Consider the following 19972-nt stretch of genomic DNA (forward strand, 5'->3'; position numbering starts at 1 on the left):
CTTCTTCTTCTTCTTCTTCTTCTTCTTCTTCTTCTTCTTCTTCTTCTTCTTCTTCTTCTTCTTCTTCTTCTTCTTCTTCCTCCTCCTCCTCCTCTATTCTTTAATCTATTTTTACAATTCAGATTTATCCCCCTCCCTGTCTGTCCTCTAACCATTTCTCATCCCATACCTCCTCCCCTGTCTCCAAGAGGATAACCCCACCATCACACCCACCCCACCAGTTCTCCATACTCCCTGGAGCCTCAAGTCTCTTGAGGGTTAGGTGCTTCTTCTCACAGTGAGGACAGACCAGTCAGTCTTTTGCTGTATATGTGTCAGGGACCTCATATCAACTGGTGTGTGCTGCCCAGTTGATAGTTCAGTGTTTGAGAAATCTCAGGGGTCCAGCTTACTTGAGATTGCTGGTCTTCCTATGGGGTCACCTTCCTCCTCAGCTTCTTCCAGCTTTTCCCTATTCTCACAAAAATATCTTCTTCATGATGCACATATGTGTATAACCATACACATGCCTAAAGCTTTGTTTTTGTACTGTTCTTCCAGACAGAAAAAAAATTGCTCGTTATGACTCTAGATTTAATCACTTTGTCCTCTAAACGTGAGTTCTTCGCTACTATGAAAATATTTTTATTATATTCTTAAGTGAGAAGAGAATAATGTAAAATTAACTTATTCTGTAGCACCATATTTACATTTTGTTGTTAAAAAATGACTTTTTAATAGGGTATATACTAATATCATTGCACAGTAGTAATTTCATTGCACTTAAAAAAAGATAATTTCATTTCTCTTTAGAATAGAATGTTTTACATCTTGTCTTGAAAAAGAATGGAACTTCAAATGTTGTTTTTCAATCTCAGGCTTCCCAGACTTATGTTTACAAATCATTAGGAATCTTCTTTGAAAATTATCAATGATGTCAAGACTAATTGTTAAAAGCAACTCAATTATAGAGCTAGTTTTTTTTTTAAACTAAAAATATGCCATAAAAATTCCCATAGAATAAAATAGCTACTGTTTCTTTCATAATCACACTGCTCACTGTCATGTTTTATGTCATATTTCCTGTCAGCAGGATGTATTATCTTTTCAATATTCTACTTCAATAGATAGACCTCATTGTAGAAATGTATGAAGTTAAGTCCTTTGTGAAATAATTAAGTGAAAATACTAGAGCAGTTGTATTATTTTTAATTTTTGTTCTGGTTTTGAGAGAAACATCAGATATGGAATTATTTTAGTTAGTTTTAATGCCTTCATTACTAATATTTATACATAAGAGATAATGAAGTGTGTTAATAATGTTTACTACAATTAATTTTAGCTGGAAGAAGAGATTTTCCAAGTTAAAACATTAAGTTAAAAAAGAAAACAGATTATTATATTATAATCTTGTACTTTAATGGATATAAGTGAATATCTCTGCAGCAAGGAAAGGCACATGGGCAAATCCTAGTATGAGCTTAATGGTTTTAAGGATATTTTCACATGGAGAGGGAAAATGTTAAATATACACGGATAGATTGAAACATAGTAGTGTTTCTTTAAAACAAGTCAACTGTTTTATATGCATATTTAAGTTAATCTTATGTAATGTGGTATAATTATTGTAGAGCCAGATATAAGTAAGTTTTACTTGAAAATCAGGTAGACTGTAACCCTTTGCCTACTTATATGAAGCAAAAAATAAGCAGGTTTATTTTATAAAAATAAAATAAACCTGTTTATTTTTCCCTATGTATATGTATGCGTGTGTGTGCTTATGTGCTCCTGAGTGTTGATATATGTGGAGGTCAGGACAAGGTATTGGAACTGGAGTAACTGGTTGTTGTGAACCCATTGATTTGGGGAGGCAGTAAGTAATTTATGGTTGTTTATAAGATAGGCAAGGGCTCTTATTTGCAAGGTTATTTCTTCATCCCCTACACATTACTTTATACATATCTGAGTTTATCAATGTAGCACTGTTAGCATAAAATCTGAGACAATTAATTTATACTCTCTAGCCAGTTGGTCACATGTTTTGTTGTCATTTCTCAAATAGTAATGTCTTTCTTATAGAAAAAAAAAAACAGTAAATATTTTGCCACCTTGGCAGAAAGATGTTTTCCAGCACCATGGGGCTAGTTCCTTTACTTTTCCAAGTTTTAAGTCTACAAAATTGGAATTTAAATTTGATTTCATTTCAAACATTGCCCCTATAGCATCAATTAAAATATTCTTTTCTCAATGAGACTACTTCAAAAATAACTCAACCTTTTTTGTTACAGGAGACAACTGCATGGCCACTGAATACAGCAAGATGAAAAGTATGCTTTTAGACTTACAAAATCAAAAGTACATTACACAAGAAAATGAGAATCCGAACAGTGATGACATATCTAGGAAGAAGCCGTTGGTGGATCAAATGTTCAAGTATTTTGATGCAGACAGTAATGGACTTGTAGATATTAATGAACTAACTCAGGTATGATCAATGATAAAATAAAATGTCTTGCTTAAATATAGAAGATAGTTTTATGTTTGTTAAAATTACTGAATTTAGTAATATATTTAAATCATATAATTAAAAGAGTAGAAATAAAATGTTAAGTGAAATTTGACCACATAACTGGTTATGGAGATATATGCAGTGGAATGATGGGGTTGAAACAGACCTGGCATATGTAATTTGGTCCTGACCCAGAAGGCCAAGAGCTTGAAATATCACTCAGTGTGTGTTTGCTGGGCTGAAGGTTGGAATCTCAGCAATTGATGATAAGTAGATTTCAACATGCTTGTTTTAGAAAATAATATTCTTTGTGAATTTACCCAGTTTTTGAAGCTTTCAATTTTAGAATCAAAATTTGCCCCTTATATTTATTTTTCTTTGTAATATGCAAAGGCTTCTTTTTTATTTTTATTGAATTTTTTTTCATACAATATATCCCAGCTACAGTTTTCTTCACTCTATTCCTAACAGCTAAGTTCCCCTTCTTGCTTCTTCCTTAGAATCACTCCCCCTCCAGTTTCTCTTCAGAAAAGAGCAGGCCTTCAACAGACTAAAGCCAAACAAGGAAAAAACAAGACAATAAGACAAGGCAAAGCCCTCATTTAGAGAGCCCAAAACCAAGGCAACCCAACAGGAAGAAAAGAGTCATTGAAACAGCAGTTCCCATTGTTAGGAATCCTACAAAACCACCTAGTTAACAGCTTTAACATATGTGCAGAGGACCTGGTGACAGCTCACGCAGGCCCCTGTGCTTGCCATTTTAGACTCTGTGAGTCCACATGAGTCTTGTTCAGTTCATTTAGTGGAACATGTTTTCCTGTTCCCCAAACCCTCTGACTCCTAAGATCTTTCCTCTAGCTCTTCCAATTGGTTCCTCAAGATCCAAGAGGGACCTCCAATTTCAACTCTCTCTGCCTAATGTGATTCTCTGCACTCGTTCGCATCTCCTGCTGGAAGAAGCTCCTCTGATTATAACGGGATAAAGCTCCAGTTTATGAGTATAGCAGAATATCATTATAGCTCATTAATCATTTCCTATTTCATTGATTCTTTCGCTAGTTGGGTTTGCTTGTACCCTAGGTCTCTGGGCTATCCAATCTCTAGTTCCTGGCCATCCAGGCGGTGTACAGCGTGGATTCCCTCTGAAAGCATGGTCCTCAAGTCAAATCACACGTTGCTTAAGTCATTCCCACAAATTCAGTGCCACTATTGCCCAAGCACAAATTCTGTGTGACCACTGCCCAATTCTGTCTTTCAGGCAGACCTTACTGTTGTGGAGTGTTTTGTGGTTGGGTTGGTGGACAGGTTTTTCTTTCCAAAACCTATTATAACAAAGAGACTCAAATGGACGAATGGAGGCTCCATGAAGGCACCAGCTCAACCTCTCTACAGTCAATGAGTTGGATGGATATTTACCCTACAGAGAGCCACCACTGTCATTTTTCAGACAGTGTCCTTCTGTACTAGCATTATCCTGGATTGTTTAGGGATCTTCGCAGGGTCCCCTCAGCCAACAACTCAACTGACTATAACCCAATCCTACCACTGACTGCCTTGCCTGGCTACAAAAGATGGCCAGCTCAGATTCTGTATCTTCTCTTGCCAAGGAATTCTCATGAGGTTCACTTACATAGATACCGGGAAGTCTCCCCTGTATCATGTTTCCACATCATCTCCCCACTGTTCCCCAATTCCAATTGTCTCTCTCTATATTTCTTCTTCCATCTTCCCTTCTAAACTTCCTGCTCCACTCCCCACCTACCAGCAGTCTACATGCAAAATATCTTCTGTTTTTCCTTCCTGTTGTAGTAATGGCCACCCCTTCCCTTCCAGAACCTTCCAGTTTATTGATCCTCTCTGAGTCTGTGGTTGTAGCTTGATCATCATTTACTTAACAGCTAGTATACACTTATAAGTATTCATAGGACCTTTAATGATGTTCCTTTGTATCCTCCAATAACTCATTCTTATCTTTTACTTTTGTTAGCATTTAGTTAAATTGTTAATATCTAATCTATCATTAGTAGTTTAGTTTCCTTGAGAAATATGTGATAAATATATTTTATAAGTGTTTACTTATTATTTGTCGGTTTAGCTCTTTTTTAAGCAATCTTCTAGTCAAATGTGGGAATATATAATAAGCATAATATATTCGTAAAAGTTTATAGACAGATATGCTATAATAATGTAAAGATAAATTAATTAGAAATAAATAAAATAGAAAGGATTTAATGATATCTGTTAATAATTTGTAAGCCATTTTTGGCAAATATCATACAACATATTAATTTAAGATTTTCTGAACTACAAGTGATAATTAAAGACTATAATGTATCTCTGAGATTTGAAGTTTACAGTCTGGGAGCGATCTGCATGTATTTTTTTTAATGCCCGTAGTGAAGATATATTCTAAAGTTTCTCTTGCATATTTTAAAGTCAATCAGCTGATACAGCCTTCTCTTGTTGATAGAAAATTCATAATAAAAAGAAGTAATTAAAGATGACAATATTAAAGCTAACAACTTGAAGCCATGATAGTTAAGAACTTGTTATTAGGAAGAAAGTTATTGCCTAAATTGAACTGACTGGTTATAGGAATTAATATTCAAATACCCCTTCTTTATCATAGGTTAACACAAAAGATAATTAAAACACATGTTATTTTGGTATATAGAATATGTTAAAAAAAAAGTAAATTTATTGAAAAATCTTAAACATTTAATAAAATAATATTGCATGAAACTGACAAAAATTGGTATTAGGCCATTGAGAGATTTTTCATTGACTTTGTAAACCTAAAAGAGCTTAAAATGTAATGTCAAACAGTATGTGGTTAAATAGTATGTGTCAATAAATATCAAGACAGGATAGAAGATCAAAAAGAATATTTTGTTGGCAAAGGAATTGAAGCCTAATGTAAAAAAAATATATACAATATATTTGAGTTATCATTTTTATGATCACAATTCGGCAATCAAGAACTTTGATTACAGAGTTACTTAAATAAGTATATTAAATAGAATTAAATTACTGTTTAAAAAATTGACACTTATGAAACTGCATTTTACTTAATTATATGCATAGTTTAAATATTACATATGTGTATATATTGAGTTATCATTATAGAAATCCAGATTCTATTTCCACCTTATACTTCTTTTTCATTCCTACAAAAATACCTATTGAGTTGTGAAGTGCACCATAGATTCATGAGTGTTTGGATAGGGCCAGCAGACATTGCTCACATACCTAACTCTTTGCAGTGTACTGTGGGACTGAATATGCAACAAAATTGTACTGGGTGTACCATGACTAACACATATAACAGTTAAAATTTAAAACTTTTCAGATAAGATTCTAACTAGATGATTTTTTTCACCAATAAAACTTGTCCCACTAAGTAGGTTCTACAATAAAGATTAGCATGTGAAAACCTAGTGGGGAAGTCCCTTAGGGATCAACACTTGGGGAAGAGGAAGAATGAAGGTGAGCTGTGATTCAGTGACAGGAACTGGCACTGCTAAGTCAGATGCATCTTCAGACCCAAGATATTTTTTCAAAGCATCTATAGTTGAGATTGAAGGCAGTTGCTCTCTTGTCATGGATGAGTTTTTGGATATTGACACTCACGGAATGTGGAGTGATGCAATTCTGAAAGACAATGAGCTGTGAGCTCTCAGTAGACAAGCTTCTTCAGTATGATATAGATCACCATGATATTAAATGTGGAACTGGGCAGTCTAGTCCATATTCATTTCAAGAACACTAAAGAAGTTATCATGTAAGGAGTAATATTCTATTATAAAGAAGGGATATACTGCTCATAAAAGAAGAAATTGCTAAGGACAAGGATAAGTAATTTCTTGTCTTAGCTGGTATTGACTTGGAGAGTTGGTTCTTGAAGTTCAGTTGTGATGATATTGAGATAGACTGATTTGTGATAGGGTCAGTTCATGTGATTCCAGGTTTCCAGATGTATAAACTATAACCTCAGGAGCAAAGTCTTTTTGACTACAGATAGTCTAAATTATGTTGTCATTGATAAGTGCCTTACTATTTGGATGTTGGTACATGGTGATCATGAAGCCTCTTATAGCTTAAACACCCAAGATACAGTTTACACAATTGTTAGATCTAAATCTATATTCATTTGGGGGTGATTACAATTTTAATATCATTCAAAATAATATAGTTCTGCCTTATTATCTCCTTATAAATTTAAATAGCTAAATATATCACATTTCATAACTTCTAACATCTAAGTTCCTTGCACACTAAGTTAAAAAGTCTAAAAACAATGGCATCTAAAGACAATGCTTGCCATAATCTTCCATGAATTGGCTCACCCATCAATTGACAGAACCTAGTAGGATCTCTGGCCTATGTATTCTGCCATGATTGTAGGTATTTGAAATGGGGTGACTTCTTCATATCATTTTTTTCTTGAGTAAGTATCAGTCCTGCCATACCTTTTCCTGAAAGGTTTCCCTAAACCAGGTGATACACAGAAGGATGATAAGGTAGTGAAATTAATGTCAACAGGACCAGAATAGAACTCCTTTCACAGATAACTATCAAGAACTGTGTGTTGGAGGTCAGATTTGTAGTTAAATTATTTTTCTTTCTCATGTTTGAAAGCTCATCCTTGATTAGAGATGGGTAGACTGATGCATTATTTGCTCTGGTTATGTTCACACCTTTCTCAAATTAGCACCCTATTGTCGGAATCTCATTCCCAGCTATTGCTCTTTCTTTACCTGGAAACAATTGTGTGCACTTTTGTCTCAGATCTATTTCTGCGGAGTTGAGAGGTCACCAGCTTCTTTTCTGTCCACATAATCTAAAAAGGTATCTGTCACTGCACTTCTCTTTTCCTTTAAATTTGCTTCTTTAACACTAAACTTTCAACACTCACATTGAATTTTTCATAAAATATGACTTCAATAACACTTGTTTCTAAGAATATTGTCTTTGAAGTAATATTCTTCAAATTGGATTAACAGCCCAGTGTGTGAATGTGTCTCATTTCTTACCACAAAATCTTAACAAATATACAATTTTTTAAATATGGTTTATAAGCTTCAACAAGTAAACTGTTATTTCTCTTAAATGTTTGTACCTCCATCTGCAGCCTGACACTCAGTCATAGAGAATTGCATTTGTGGCTTTCAAAATGCACACAATTCTTAAAAGGGACATGAATATGTAATGCTTGAGATCAACATTTCATAATGAAATAACTGAATATATATGTCAGACTTCTCCTTAATGTAAAAGACTAGTCATTGGACAAAGGACAAAAAATGAGCACTTCCAGTGAAATGGAACATTGCACATGATATTGAAGTCAGTAGGAGTATTGAAGGAATAGGAGTAGAAATAAACAAGGACTCAGAATCTGAGAAACCTGGGAATTATGAGCTAGTAACTGTGTAACTGAATTTCCTGACTCAAAGGACTGAATTCATTTATTATTATACAACCAATTAGCTACCTATTTGTTGAAGCTCATAACCCCATTTAAAAAAAATGTATATGTGTAAAGATTTTGCAGTGAGCAATGAGACACGCTCACACATCAGGCTGTTAAGCCAATTTGAAGAATATTACTTTATATTTATCTTTCTAGTTATCTGTATGGTAAAAGTTAGTTTGAGAAGAAGAAATAACCTAAAACGCTAAGTTATCCTTTACTCTCTTTCCACTATGTTAGAATGGATGTAGGATAAAAAGTAGCTTCCAAGTGAAATTTGAGGGGATATCCACATTCCCCTACTCCCTCATTCATTCTCATTCTTTTCTTATCATTTATTTTCCTGTCTTATAGTATTAATTTGTATGACTGACTGAAAAGATACAATGCGTTTTCAAGAATTTAGAGGAAAGCAATTCTTTGCTCACAGAACTGGAGTTCCTCTGAGTAAAATGTTAGTTAACCATGGAAGGGGATGACCAGGCATTGAATCAAAGTAGGGGACTTCAGAGTGTAACATGCAAGGATGGAGCATGGTTCCAATTACTGAAGTTTTCAAATTCTCATGAAGGGACCTCTTCTTAGCCAAACCCAGAAGTTTTGATTTACAAAATTAATTTCAGTACAAGGCAGTATAAACAGAGTTGGAGTATATTTAAAGAGATTACAACATAGAGTTGACACAGAATGAATAAAAGCACTCAGAAACAGTATGATGTACTTGTTGAATTATGGGCTTCTCAGAGGAGAGTCCTATTTCACTGCCTTTACAATAGCCACAGACTAATTCTATTTGTCTTGAAGTTAATATGTGCCAGGGATTACTAAAGAACATAAATGATGGAGAACGAGGAAATGAGGTTATCTTCATTACAATCAAAGTTAATGATTTTGTTTGTGAGATTCCTAGGAGAAAAGTGAGACCTTACTTAAACATCATAATAGGCTTAGGACTTAAGCATAGTTCATTGCTATTTTAGCATAATAATCGTATGTAAAAGGAATATTAATGCTATATTAACAGCCTTTACAGAGATCTTGCTAATTTTCCTGGAATATTTTCCTCTCAGCTTGGAAGAGGCTTTAACTTGACACAAGAGATATGGGGGCTCTGTTCTTTACTGATTCCCCAAAATATTTCTTGTCTTTCTAATTTGCCACAGCAGGACCCAATAGGTAACCAGAGAGTATCCAAATTGTCCTTCAAAGAAGAATAATCAATTCTACATTCTGACTTGTAAAGTAGTACTTCTTTGTCTGTGGGAAAACATTCTAAGACTCCCAACTGAAAGAATAAAACAACAAATAAATTCTAAACATTTTATGCACAGATTTCATATATATGTGTACATATTGATGTAGTTTATCAGATACTCAGTCAAAAAGAGTAAAGCAAATAGTAAAGTGGAATAATTACTAAAATATACAGTAACAAAATGGATAGCATTTGGAAATTTTCCATTAAACACACACACACACACACAAACACACACACACACACACATACACACACACACTTGGGCCCACATAACATTGACCATGGATAACTAAAATCATGGAAAGTTAAAGTTAAATTACTAAGTGCTGTGGATATAACTCTTTTGGTCAAATGACGGGAGAGAGAGCCAGTTTGGTAGAGAGCTAACAATGATTATATTGATTATCAATTAGACAGGATCTGAAAACACTTAGGAGATAAGACTCAAAGCAGAGTTGTGACAGACTATTTAAAGTGGGTTGTTTTCTCTAAATTTGTCAGAAATCATCTTCTTAGGATAATTGATATTAAAAGACCCAGTGTGAAGGAGGATGCAGTGTTCCCTGGTGTTCAGTCATGAACTACATAAAAACAAGATAGCTGAGCAAGAACCTGTCTCTGTCTGTCTCTCTCTCTGTCTCTCTCTCTCTCTGTCTCTCTCTGTCTCTCTCTATCTCTCTCTTTCCCTCCTTTTCCCCTCCCTCCATTCTTTCTCCATCTCCTTCTCTCCTCTCTCATTTCTCTTTCTCTGTGTATGTGTGTTTGTGTGTCTGTCCGTCCTGCGCCACCTTGTGTGTATGTGCTATGTGCAGTCGTGTTTACATGTGTGTAAATGAAAATGTATGTGGCTCCTATCTCTGCTACCACATGCTGGGATTAGAGGTAGTCTATGCCAGCTCAGCATTTATGTGGGTGACAGTGTACCAGCACCCAAATTCTAGTCCACACACTTGCTCAGCAAGTCTTTTATCCTCTAGGCCATACCCACAGCATCATGTAATAAGTTGCTTCAAACTTCTGCTACCTTGAATTCCAAAATGAGCCCTTTCCTTCGGGGTTATTGTTTTGTTTTGTTTTGTTTTGTTTTGTTTTGTTTTGTTTTGTTTTGTTTTCTCCAGTATGGTAGATTGTGTACTATCAGTTATGCCATGACATTTGGAGTAAAATGGTTATTATTATTTGGAAACATGTACCCTTCTCCTACTTTCTTATGGAATGTGAGATGGTAGGACAAAGAGATGGCTCAAATGACAAGAGTTCTTACTACTTCTGCAGAGGACCCAGGGTAGACCTCCAGTACTTACATTTGGTGGCTCACCACTACCTATTAATTTCCATTCCAAAGAGTCTCAGGGTTCCTTAGTCACTTTAGGCTCCTGGATGCCTGCGGTACACATGCATTCATGCAGGCACATGAACTATAAATATATATTATATATAAATATACATATATATATGCTAAATAAAACCAACAAAATAAACAAAGTATCTCTTTACAAACAGAAAAAAGAGGGAATAGATTTGCTCATACAATTTCCCTAATGCTGAATTTAAATAAGTAACAGTAGAAAGTATTTTGGTTTCAGTTTTTCTCCATTTAGACTCTGTCATCTTAACAAGCCTATTCACATTATAAATGCATATTAACATAAAATATTGTCCTAATGGGCACATATGCCAAATCTTTATTAAAATTATAGAAAGAAATGCTTTTTACATGACTTAGATTATTCTGTTATATAAATTTGATTTACAATGCCATTTGCTCAATGAAAACCACATGTAAATACATTTACAAAATTAAATATTAAGTAAAAATAAGTAAAAGGAGTTGGTTTTCCAGCAAACAAGTTAGTCATGATAATGATGATTTTTGCAATATTTGCATATAATATGTGTTTATCTTAAAATAATTAAAATAGTTACAAAGGGACCATTAACGCTTATTTTGAATCAGTGAAAGCTATTATATTTTTCTCTTTTTGCTTCAAATCGTAGCCACTCAGCATACTTATTTACTGTGAGATTAGTAAGCATTGTTTTGTCTTAAGGACAAAAGCTATTTTAGTTAGAGCTAAGTAGATGCAAACACACAAGTACTTCTGTGAATACAGAGAGGTAAGACTTAGCTTCCCTTGGGTATTTTATAGGGATTAATCTCATTTAATACAGAAGGTAAAAAGTACAAAGGAATTTGGTCAAATTGCCTCTTACAGGAGAATTGGTAAATATTTTCATATCAAAAACATACAATCCTATCATTTACACAAAACAGTTTATAGAAAAGCATGTGTTTGCTTTATACTACCATTGGCAATTTCAGCAGCTATGTCTTAAAAGTCATGGAAATTCTTTTAGTGCTAAGGATTTCAGATTATAATAACAACTGTTGTCACATAACAGAGAAAGATAAAGCCCTCAACTAATGTGTAATGTGTGAATGTGTGTGTGTATGTATGTATGTGTGTGTGTGTGTGTGTGTGTGTGTGTGTGTGTGTGTGTGTGTATAAAGTGCTATATCTATTCCATACCAAGAAAACTGGATTGTTTTAATTTAGAAATGTTATTTTAAGCATTATTAGGAATTTTACTTTAGAATGCAATAAAAAACATTTAAAAGTTTTATATCTATGTTCTGAAAACTCTCACAGGAGAAATAGTATGTCATACACATAAAATATTTATGTTTCTAATACTACTATAATCAATGTATTTTCATATTAATTTTCAAATGTTTTAATTGCCATATTGATTATTTTGAATTACATTTTATTCATTTGATGTGCATGGTCAGGGAATACATAAGAGGAGTAGGGTCTCTCCTTCTAGTAGAAGAGTGTGAAATAAGGTAGTCAGACTTGGCATCGAGTGCCTTTACCTGCTAGGCCATCTTGCAAAGCCATGTGTTGTGGTAAATCTCCAACCCAGATATGCCCCTGCAATGAAATCACAACTCAATTAATATGAATAGATGCTGTGTGCCTAGATTGGGCAGATCTACCACTAAACTACCATCTTCCACATCTATGAGACCCCTTAGAACTTGTGGTTTCTCCAGGCCATGTGCTTCTGCTCAGCATTTCTTCTTCTTCCTCTTCCTCTGAGTCTTCTCCCTCTTCCATTTTCTCCTTCTTCTCGCTCTCTCCACCTTCTGCTCCACCTTCCCCTTATCTGCCCAATTGTCAGCTCTCCTTTATTTTACAAATTAAGGTGGGAAGCAGGTTACAGGAAATCACCTGAGTGTTGACTCATTCCTCATTCGCATCTATTCACAGCAGAACGGAATTAACAACAAATATAATTAGCCCCAGAGCTATCCACAACATCTTGATTTTTAAATGTAATATTAAGCACTGTAGAAAAAATAAAAGATAACTCAATATTTAACAATTTCCTTATTATTATTATTTCTAGAGGATAGTTGTATTTCATATGTTTAAAAAATAAAATTTGCTCTTTTGATCATTTATTCTCTTTTCAAGTTGCCTTTGTGTAGATCCCTGAAGATAAGCTATAGTTGTCTTCTTTAATTATACCATCTCTTATTTATACTCAACTTCTTTACAATAGAAACTTCATCAAAACTGGGCCTGTGAATCCTGGTGTGCTAATTTACTTCTGTATATGACATGCTTCTCCATGCTCCTCCATTCATAGTTTCTGAAGAAAAAAAAAAAAAGAAAGAAAAGGTTTTAAGACAGCAAAAATGATATGAAGAGAGGAAGAAATGTAAGAAATAAAAAAGTGCCCAGACACTTTATTATTGGACGAAGTTCAAGTTGTTTGGAGGGGTTTGAATCTAACACCTAGTGATGTACGTTCTCGTGACAGATATATCTGCATTTTCTGAGTTATAGACATTGATGTGATCTACTGGGTACAGAATTAATCTTCTTGACTTCATCGATGACTTTGGTAATTCTTAAATGTAGAATAGCATTGAGCTTGGACTCTACCAAGAGCACTGTGCCCTTGGTTTCATCATGATTTGTTCAGGAGAATTAATGTTGGAGGGAGGAGGAGAACCCAAGTTATTGGAGCATTAGTAATTGTACACACACATTGCTATAGTAAAATTCTAAAGTCAGGAACAGTATTTGCTGTTGCTTTTTGCAGTTGATTTTGTTTCTTGTCATGGTGATGAACTTATTTTTCCAAAGAAGCCTTTGTCTTTACATTTGGCATTGTTTTTATATAAGACATTTCATCAAGTAGTGAAGATTTTACTCCTTCAGTTCTAACTTGGTTGCCCTGGACTTTTTGCACCTCCTGATTGTTTCATGTGGAATTTCCAGTCTTATTTTAGTAATTAAAGTGGCACTTTTGCTCCGTTCCAGTTCTTCCAGACAAAACTTACTGTTTCCCTTATTGAACGTTATAGGCACCGTGGGTGTGCTGCATACATTGTTTATGTTACTGATGCATGAAATTTGTTCTGAGTTTTTACCATGAAAGGGTTCTGAATTTTAAGGTGTCTCTGCCTATTGAGATGATCCTATAGCATCTGTTCTTTTTTTGTTCATATGGTGCATAATGTATTTGTGAATTCATGTATATGAATTCTCCTTTAATTTTTTCACATGTTGTTCAGTGGATCCTGGGATCAACTTAAAGCATAGTCTTATGTATAATGTGAGTGATTATCTTTATAGTTGTAGAAGTTATTGCATCTATTCAGCGGAGACACTGACCCCTGGCATCCTGCCTTCCATACTTACTTTTTTCTCTCCCACGTGTACTCTGTTTCCATTCCTCTTCTCCTCTGTCTCCTGTGTCTTTTGCCTCTTTACCATCTAATGTCTGGTGTCTGATATCAGCATAGCTCAGGCCTATTCGGATGCACTCCAGAAGACTTAGATCCTCCTCAAGGTTTTCTGACGTGTCTGAAATCATTTCTATTATTCTGAAATATCTGGCCAAATTCAGCAGTGGTACCATCGAATCATGTTTTTTTTTTTTTTTTTTTTCCTGTGACAAAATACATTATACACTACTATGTTCTTCTTAATGGAATGTCCAGATTTTTTATTTCTTCATGTGTCATATGATTCAATCAGATAAATTGTATGCAGTGTGTACATCCTTGAATTGGCTCCCTTTTTTCTTCATTATCAAATTTGGGGCCTTCTAGATCTTTTCCCCCCCCCCTTTTTTTTTTTTTGAGACAGGGTTTCTCTGTGTATCCCTGATTGTCCTGGAACTCACTCTGTAGACCAAACAGTCCTGGAACTCAGAAATCCATCTGCCTCTGCCTCCAGAGTGCTGGGATTAAAGGTGTGCCCCACCACTGCCCGGGCAGGCCTTCTTGTTCTTAACAGACTAAGTATCCAATGAGTTTACTTTGTGAAAAAAAAAATGGCTCCCTTTTCATATGCATTTTGTTTATTATTGTCTTCCTTCTTTTGTTCTTATTAGTTAAACAAAGCATTTGTATATTTTCTTTTCTTTTAAGAAATATATGCAAATCAACTCATTCTGTTGATCTTTGTATGATTTATTCTCTGTACTTTTATTTATTTCACTTCTGATAGTCTGAGTAACTTTTTCACTACTTGTTTCCCGTTCTATTTTTGTTTCTCTAGCTCTTTGAAGCACAACAATAGGCTAATTACTTAACATACTTCTATTCTTGATGGAAATGATAGCTATAAATTCCTCTTTTCCTACTCATTTTGCTGCATCCTTGAAGTTTACATATGTTGTTTTCCATTACTTGTCTCAAGAGTATTTCAAATTTATTTCTTATTTTTTGCTTTAATTATTTGTGTTTTCAGTAATTCTAATTTAAATATATCTGCAAAGTTTCTAAGAATGCTTTTGTAATTGATTTATCTCTTTGTAGTATTGTAGACTCTCAAAACTTCCTCATAATTTCAGTGTTTAAAACTATTATCAGTACTGTTGTTTTTTATTGGATATTTTACTTATTGACATTTCCCTGATTCATCTCTGCAAACCCCCTGTTCTATCTCTCCATCTTCCTGCTTCTATGAACTTTTTCCAACCAACCAATCATCCCACCACCCTGTTCTGGCATTCTGCTACATTGAGTCATCAAGCCTTTTCAGGACCAAGAGCCTCTCAACCCATTGATGCCTGACAAGGCCATCATCCTCTTCTACATATTCGGCTGGAGCCATGGGTTCCTCCATGTGTACCCCTTCAACTCCTTCAATCCTTCCCCTAACTCCTACATTTCAGTCGGTCACTGTGCTCAGTCCAATGGTTGACTGTGAGCATCTGCATCTGTGTTGGAGGGGGGCTTGGACTTGGCTTAGTTTTTGTGGCTGCCTTGGCTGGGAGCACAGAGAGGCCTTATATGGCAGATTAGACAGCAGCTCTATAGGTGAAGATCTTCTGCATGGCTCCCCAACGTGGATCCTGATGAAAAGAGGCAGTCCATGGTTTTAAGGCATTTATTGTCATGGTAGAAAGTAGATGAGTAAAAACATACCCCACTTCTCAGGGTTGGCCTGAGATACATTTTGAGGGAGGAATATCTGGGAAGGAAAGCTTATAGGCTAAGTCCTCTACTCCTTTAGGTACCTCATTGAAATAGAGATCTGTCTTGAGCCTATGTGACCATAGGTCACATCCTCTACCTGTGGTGGAGATTGGGACATTGCCCTTACATGACTCATGGTCACAAATCTATGGGTGTCTTACACTAGTGATAGGGGCCTGATGCCCAAGAATAAGGTGAAGTGCATACTATTGCTTCAGGAATTTCTAGCCTTAGCTCAACCAGGAACCAGGATGCCCATGGTCCTACACCCTAGGTCAACCACTGGGGTCACCAGCTTCTGTCCATTCGTTGAGTATAAATATCTGCACCTGACTCTTTCAGCTGCTTGTTGGGCCTTTGGAGGGCAGTCATGGGAGGCCCCTGTTTGTAAGCACACCATAGCATCAGTAATAGTGTCAGGCCTTGGAGTCTCCCCCTGAGCTGGATCTCAATTTGGGTCTGACCCTTGACGTCCTTTTCCTCAGGCTCTTCTCCATTTTTGTCCCTCCATTTCTTTCAGACAGGAACAATTCAGGGTCAGAGTTTTTGACTGTGGAATGGCAACCCCTTCCTTCCATTTGATGCTCTGTTTTTCTACTGGAGGTGAACTATGCAAATTCCTTCTCCCTAGGGTAGAGCATTTCATCTAAGGTCCCTCCCTTTGAGTCCTGAGAGTCTCTCCCCTCCCAGGTCTCTGGTTAATTCTAGAGGGTCCCCCAACCTCTCACCTCCTGAGGTTGCCTATTTCTATTCTTTCTGCCCCTCAGGACTTCAGTCCTGTTCCCCCACCCAATACCAGATCATGTTCCCTTCACACAGACCCCCATCCCTTTTCCCTTCCAGGTGCCTCCATTCCTCTCCCCTTATGGTTGCTTTCTTTTTCCTCCCCAAGTGGCACTGAGGCATCCTCACTTGGGCCCTTCAGTTTGTTGACCTTTTTGAGTTCTGTGGACTGTATCTGGTTTTTTATTTTGTTTTGTTTTGTTTTTGTTTTTGTTTTGTATTTTGTTTTGTTTTGTTTTTTTGCTAACATCCACTTATTTGTGAGAACATACCATGCATGTCTTTTTGAGTCTCAGTTAACTCACTCAGGATGATATTTATTTTCTTGTTCCATCCATTTGCCACAAAACTCAGGATGTCCTCTGTTCTCATTTCAGTTCTTCTGTTGTGAGATATCTGGGTTGTTTCTATCTTCTGGCTATTACAAACAAGGCCACTATGAACATAGTGGAATATGTGCCACTGTGGCATGGTAGGCATATTTTGAGTATATGCCCAAGAGTGGTATAGTTAGGTCTTCTCTGCTGGGCCTGACACTGAATTCTGTGTTAAGTACTTTGTAGTCTTTCGAACAAAGGAGCACCGTTTCCCATGATTCACTGCTTGCAACTTGGAGATGATTAAAGTGAGCAAGTCTTTTATCTTGACTAGAATGGGGTCTTGCTTTATGATTGTGCTAAAGTGTTGCGGTGTTTCCAAAGTTCCATTAATATGTGACTGACTTCCACCGTTCGTGTGAATATATTTTATTGCAAAATGATTTTTTTCCAACGAATGTTTTTTCAAATATACCCCTCTCTTGCTCTGCTCTCAGCTACAGACTTTTTAAAATCTATCTTATCATATGCTGTATTTCAGACTCTGAAGCAGTGGCTGGAAGGATGAGGCAGTTAGAAGTTAACCCTTGAGGAAGTGACTAGAGAAGAGGAGGAAGAAGGGTGGCTTATTTAGAGGAGAGGAAAAAGAATCTGAACCAGATATAATACAATATCAAAACATTAAATTATCTCTGAGTGATGGCACTGCTTATAAAATTCTGTGGGCTTTTCATGTAGATTCCACATTCACACTGTTATAGCCCATCATAATAGCAGCATGCGTTATACAATCATAATCCAATTGATATAAAACAAAAACACACCAGACAAGCAAGTACCAAAAATGCTGGAAACTCATTTTCTATGCCTAAAAATGAATTTAATGTTAGCAGCAGATTAGAAAAAAGTAAAAGGCATAAAATCAAAAAATCAAAATCATGTCTTTGCTTGATTTATCCATTTCCATATTTATGTGTGACATACAAGTTACTAATATTGAAATGTCTGATGAAGTCTGGTGTTTCCATGTCCTACATGTTGTCCTAATTCCAACAATTGGAATGTTCAGGAAAAATTACAGTGAGGCACAATTAGAGGCACTACTAACTCCCAGCCCCAAGCAAAATATTCATGTGCAGTATAATCAATAACAGATGGATAATGGCTGAGGGATCTTTGCTTTTAAATGGAAAAGAAAGACTTGATTTCCCCAAGAGGCTTATAGCACTGATGGCTTCAGCCATTAGGTATGATTGTTAATCCCTGCAGCTAGAATGTGCATAGCATATGGTGGAATACTCAGCATCAACAGCATCCATTTCTAAGGACGTTAAGCATTATAAGCCTATGTTTTCCACACCTCTATTTTGGAAATACCAGCCTAACCAACAAAAACTTAATGCTATCTATAAGAACATATTGGATAAAATGTAAAATTCAGGTGAAGGTCTGCAGCTTAAGAATCGCTATTCTAACATTATAAAAGTCCTCTTAAATGCAGACTGAGGGTCTGTTTTATTTCTATATCATGTTTTTTTTAATTTTTTCTAGTTATTTATAATGTAATTTTAATAAAATAAATGGATATATTAGGGAGGAACTATTTGGCAGCTAGTATGCTGTCATTTGATGTCACTGCTCAGGTTCTTAGTATATGTTGATTCCGTCTTCAGAAAAAGCCCATAAGTCATTCATATTACATTTAATTTTGGCCACCAAACCTTCAATATATGGGTATCTCATAAAGGATTAAAATATAGATTGAAAACATCAGAAGACCCTCAGAATGGTATCATCAATTACCTGTATTTAGCAACACATATATGAAATGTCTTTCACAAAAAGAAAGACAAACACTTGTGAATTCACAACACACCCAAGTTGGTACTTGAAACCCAGCAGGTAGTTATTTAATGATAAACATTAGATAAAGATCAATTACTTTTTAATGTTAAATGATCATTTTTTGAGTACATACTACATGGCTTGATTGCACTTGACTACTATATGAATGGAGGTAAAATATTTGTATCTATTTTCTAATTGAGTAATGTGAATTTACTTATAATAAATTAGAGAGCTATTAAGTGACATTGGTAGGACCCAAATACACAGCTGGTGACTACAGATATTATGTATTCTGACTACACTTTAAAGCAACAACAACAATCCATTCAGAAGATGAGGTACAAGCGGTAGGAATGGCTGCCTCTATATATGGTAGAATATTAAAAGACTGGGGAACTGTGGGCCCAGCAATGTAACTGCACACCATGGATAGGAGTGCCTGCTAAATTGTGTGAGCTCTGCTTTCTGACAAGCAATAGTCAAAATCAGCAGAGTATAAAAATGTTGAAGCTCGGTCTATGGGAGCAGACAGAGTAGGAATGACGATGATGGTTTGCCTCCCCATGCTTGAATAGACTTGCTATCAATCGGTGCATTAATTCTGTCTGGCTCCTGGAAACAGTCATTTGCTTAATAGTTCTTTTGTGAGCAGGGAGTCTGGCCCAATCTCAGATGACTCATCCCCCAGCTCTGGAGGAGTTTAGGCATGAGGGAGAAAAATCTAACTTCATTTTTCACAAATAATATGAGGAAGGAAGTAGTCACAGCACACTGCCCTTTTCCTGACAGGATGGAGCAGTGTTTTCTGCTTGCACAGGTCAATGAGGCACAGAACCTGGTTTTCCTGTGCAGGTGTCTCCCCGAGTTGGTGTAAATAAAGAAAACAATTCAAGAGAAAACATGCACATTTGTTAGGTTATATTGTGATGCTTTTCATTAGAAAATTTAGAAACGTTCTAAGAATGTATCTTAATGTCATTATAGTGGTTAAAAATAATTTGATGAATAATAAAAATAAATGTTTAAAATAGTGTTTAATATTGATTTATCTCTTTGCTGTTCTTCAGATTTAAAGTAATCTATTCTGTGACTGTTAGCTATAATTAATTATGTAGAAACATCAAGACAAAGATATAAACATTGCATTTGTTTTGATTGTCAGGTGATTAAACAAGAGGAATTGAACAAGGACCTTTCTGACTGTACTTTGTATGATCTGCTCAAGTATGATGACTTCAATGCTGACAAGCACCTGGCTCTTGAAGAATTCTACAGAGCATTTCGTGAGTGCAGACTCAAT

General features: G+C 35.6%; 1 protein-coding gene across 4 annotated transcripts in view; it reads left to right on the forward strand.

Moving 5' to 3' along the window:
- The window catches only part of Fstl5 (follistatin like 5), a 591337-nt gene that overhangs the window by 313466 nt on the left and 257899 nt on the right, over window positions 1-19972 (forward strand). For all 4 annotated transcript variants that reach the window (XM_021158305.1, XM_029475620.1, XM_029475621.1 and 1 more), the window contains 2 exons: window positions 2268-2464; window positions 19835-19955. In XM_021158305.1, coding sequence (XP_021013964.1) covers window positions 2268-2464; window positions 19835-19955 — 318 coding nt within the window. The remainder of the gene's footprint in view (window positions 1-2267; window positions 2465-19834; window positions 19956-19972) is intronic.

This window comes from Mus caroli, chromosome 3 (genome assembly GCF_900094665.2).
Source record: "Mus caroli chromosome 3, CAROLI_EIJ_v1.1, whole genome shotgun sequence".
Lineage (NCBI taxonomy): Eukaryota > Metazoa > Chordata > Mammalia > Rodentia > Muridae > Mus > Mus caroli.